The 3,561-nt window shown below is 46.5% G+C and overlaps 1 protein-coding gene across 1 annotated transcript; it reads right to left on the bottom strand.

Annotated features, from left to right (window-relative positions):
- Positions 1 to 2,463: 2,463 nt before the first annotated feature.
- Positions 2,464 to 3,281, bottom strand: tmem116 (transmembrane protein 116). Its single transcript, XM_010782105.1, has 2 exons — positions 3,205 to 3,281; positions 2,464 to 2,913 (listed from the first exon to the last, which is right to left on the bottom strand). Exons 1-2 carry the CDS (start codon positions 3,259 to 3,261, stop codon positions 2,746 to 2,748), a joined length of 225 nt encoding a protein of 74 aa, XP_010780407.1. The 5' UTR covers positions 3,262 to 3,281; the 3' UTR covers positions 2,464 to 2,745.
- Positions 3,282 to 3,561: the final 280 nt, after the last annotated feature.

Genomic DNA, 3,561 nt, shown 5'->3' with positions numbered 1-3,561 from the left:
GATAAAGGGCAGGTGGTCTAGGTAAAGGGCAGGTGGTCTAGGTAAAGGGCAGGTGGTCTAGATAAAGGGCAGGTGGTCTAGATAAAGGGCAGGTGGTCAGCTCACGGTGTCTCTCTGCTTTCAGCTCACGGTGTCTCTCTGCTTTCAGCTCACGGTGTCTCTCTGCTATCAGCTCGCGGTGTCTCTCTGCTCTCAGCTCGTGGTGTCTCTCTGCTCTCAGCTCACGGTGTCTCTCTGCTTTCAGCTCGTGGTGTCTCTCTGCTTTCAGCTCATGGTGTCTCTCTGCTTTCAGCTCATGGTGTCTCTCTGAAGTTGTTCTGCTTGTCTTCTGATAGACTTTCCCTCAAACACATTCACACTTCAAACTAGATGTATTCTGTATGTAATAACAAGCACAGATCAGTTTGGTTTAGAAATAATCCTTTATGCACTTCACAGTCCAACCGTTTCTACACAAAGCCTCAGAGGTCAGGATTATCAGATGCAACACAAATAAAGAAGGAAGCAGCTTTAAGATGAACACATGCACCGAGAAAAGAGAATCATCTTTGGGTCGAATCTTTCAGTCACTTTGTCGTTATCAGTGCATCGACCTCTTGCTTCTCCTTCTTTGGTGTAACGTCAGAGGTCCAACTCGGTGTCGTGTAGCCATGCCCGCATCTCTGGTCCTGAGTCGAAGAGGCTGGCTTCCGAGGGTGGTCTATATAAAGGGCAGGTGGTCTAGGTAAAGGGCAGGTGGTCTAGATAAAGGGCAGGTGGTCTAGATAAAGGGCAGGTGGTCTAGATAAAGGGCAGGTGGTCTAGATAAAGGGCAGGTGGTCTAGGTAAAGGGCAGGTGGTCTAGATAAAGGGCAGGTGGTCTAGATAGAGGGCAGATGGTGATTATGTGTTGGGCAGTCTGTTCAGGGTCACCGTACTCGCATGCAGCAATGTCTGCCAGGCCCCACTTCTTCATCGATGTTTTGAAGCGACCCCAGTTCGTAGACGGGTTAGTGTGGTCCATTGCCGGCGTGGTAGGTCGTCTCCTGCTATGGCGCCATCTGCTGGGTCCCAGATGTAGCGATGGATGCGGGACCTCTTGCTAATGTTTCGAATGCAAATAATATGAAACCACATGTAGAAACTTGACTCCACTGGTTTCAGCTTGGCCCTGCAGGGACATTGTGACGTCCAGAAGTTCAGATGAGTCGAGGTCTGAGTAAAGAGGAAATGAATTGTTCTCCTGCAGATTCTGAGGAAACCCCCACAGCAGGTGGAAGAAGATTTCATTCATTTACATTTTGTTTATTTTAATTTTCAAATGAAGCAAATCCCTTATGAAATCAAATGTACTAGATGTATGTGACGCAAAATTATGAACTGCAGTATTTAAATTGTATTTTATTCAATTATATTTAATGTAATTTAGCTTGAATTACATTTAAATAGATATTTCTTTGTAGACAAGGCACTTTCAGCACATTAAACAAAGTACAGAACCGTTTTTAAAGAAAATACCCATCTCCTACCCCCAACCATTTTATTTTATTCTAATTTATTTATTTCATTCTAAAACAACAGTGCATTGTTCTCCTGCAGATTCTGGCGAAGCGTCCAAAGCAGGCGGGGTGTGTGTGGGGGGGGGGCTGGTGTCCCCTCTTTGCATCCCATAATGAGCGAGGTCAGCCCGTGCGTCACAGTTTCTGCTCGGTGGGTCAGCAGGAACGCAGAGCGAGGACGAGGGGGGGGACGAAGGGGGGGACGTCACTCCTGCACTGTGACGGTTCAAAACGTCCAAAACAAACTCAAGATTTTTCCGATCTGAGCAAAATGTAAAGTCCGTCTCTCAGGAAACCCACGAGCCTGTCCCTCCTCCGGCGGGGCGCTGAACAGACACTTCTGCTTTCTGTGTTGGAGCATTTTGAAAGAGCTCTTGTTGTTGAAGTGTGCTGTTAACGTAAAGCTGTGTTTGTTCACTAAAACTACTCAACATATTGACATAGACTATTTTTGAATTTGATTATACATGTTGCGTTGAGGAGGGGCTCAGCTCAGAAGCATTTCATTGCCATGTCTAAACTGTAGCTGCTGAGAATATCTGTTTGCGTTGCCCTGTTTACAGACTGCAGAGTTCACCGCTTTGTTTTGATCTCTCTCTAAAAAGGTTAGAAAAGCGTCAAAATAACTCTAATTTCAAAGGAAGACTAGGAGTCGAGGAATGGGAGGATCTGGTGACAGATATTTCCAAACATCTGGAACAAACTCCCAGAAACCTGCTGCGACTCGGACTCCTTTTAAATCCAGGCTGAAGACTTTGCTTTTAACTGAACTATTCACATCTCACGCTGCACCGTAACTTTTATTCATGTATTCACGATTTAATGGTTTTATGCTCTTAATGTCTTCCTATTATGTATGTATTTCAACAAGGACCATGCATACACATACATTCATCTCAGAGAAGAGATGAATTATGCATTTCTCTTTTCTTTTCTAAAGCCCTTTGAATGCCTCGTGTTGAAAGGTGCTCTATTAATAAAGTGGCCTTGTGTGTCAGAGGGTCTGAAACAGCGGTCCGGTGACAGTTTGAAGCACCTGTGAGGTCTTTTTCACATCCTGTTTTCTGCGTTGGTGTTTCCCCCCCAGCGTCTCCCTCTTCCTCTTTGCCTCGCCTCAGTGTTTCAGGATGAGAGGGAGCGTGGTGTCGCTGCGAGCCGCGGGCTTTCCCTCTCAGAGAAACGATCCTCTCCACTCTCACTTCCTGCCTCAGACGTCTCTCAGGGTCTGGTAGCTTCTCCTCTTCTGAGATCTCAGCAGAGGCGTCTGGGTGTCCACGTCCCGACAGAAGACGCTCGTCCCCCCGCGGCGCAGACGAGCTCGAGTCCAGCCGTACAGAAGACAGTTGAGGAAACCCTGAGAGGGCGAGCTGAAGGCCTGAGGACGGAGGACACATTTCACACAGAGAGACACAAGAAGTCCACAAAGAAATGCCTAATATGAGTCTAGATGCCAGAACTTTGAACACATGTTGAGGACCCCAAAGTTATATGATAGAAATGTAGAGTAGGGTCTCCAGCTTGCCGGATGCTAAGCTGCAGATGTTGGGACATTTACACAGTTAGCTTCATTATCACATGCTAAAAGAAATGGCTTGGCTGATTTGGACAATTTTGGAGGTCATTGAGGACGGAATCCATTTCTGACACAATATGACCCCCGACTGACCTCAGAGATGTAGAGGACGACCCCGACGACCCTCTGACTGGCTGCAGGACTCACCATCCGGACACACACCAGACACACCGCTGAGGACACACACACACACACACACACACACACACACACACACACACACACAATATGCAAATTAGGCAATGACGTAATTTAGCATCTTTTACGAGAAGCCAATAGCTGCTTTCCTTGCTAAGGCGTTGGCAACTCTGCTTCAAATCTAATCAATATAAGGATTTAAAGATCAACATTAGTATCAGCGGGTAAACAACAGTAAAATACACACACACACACACACACACACACACACACACACACACACACACACACACACACACACACACACACACA

The sequence above is a fragment of the Notothenia coriiceps genome, unplaced genomic scaffold (assembly GCF_000735185.1).
Source record: "Notothenia coriiceps isolate Sejong01 unplaced genomic scaffold, NC01 NC01_scaffold00024125, whole genome shotgun sequence".
Lineage (NCBI taxonomy): Eukaryota > Metazoa > Chordata > Actinopteri > Perciformes > Nototheniidae > Notothenia > Notothenia coriiceps.
This window is presented reverse-complemented; position numbering and strand designations above follow the sequence as displayed.

Bases quoted from the DNA above. Each gene is read 5' to 3' on its own strand.
- tmem116 (XM_010782105.1), bottom strand. From the start codon at position 3,261: ATGGTGAGTCCTGCAGCCAGTCAGAGGGTCGTCGGGGTCGTCCTCTAC. The intron at 2,914-3,204 runs GTCAGTCGGGGG...CTCCGTCCTCAG, and splicing joins TCGTCCTCTACATCTCTGAG to GCCTTCAGCTCGCCCTCTCA.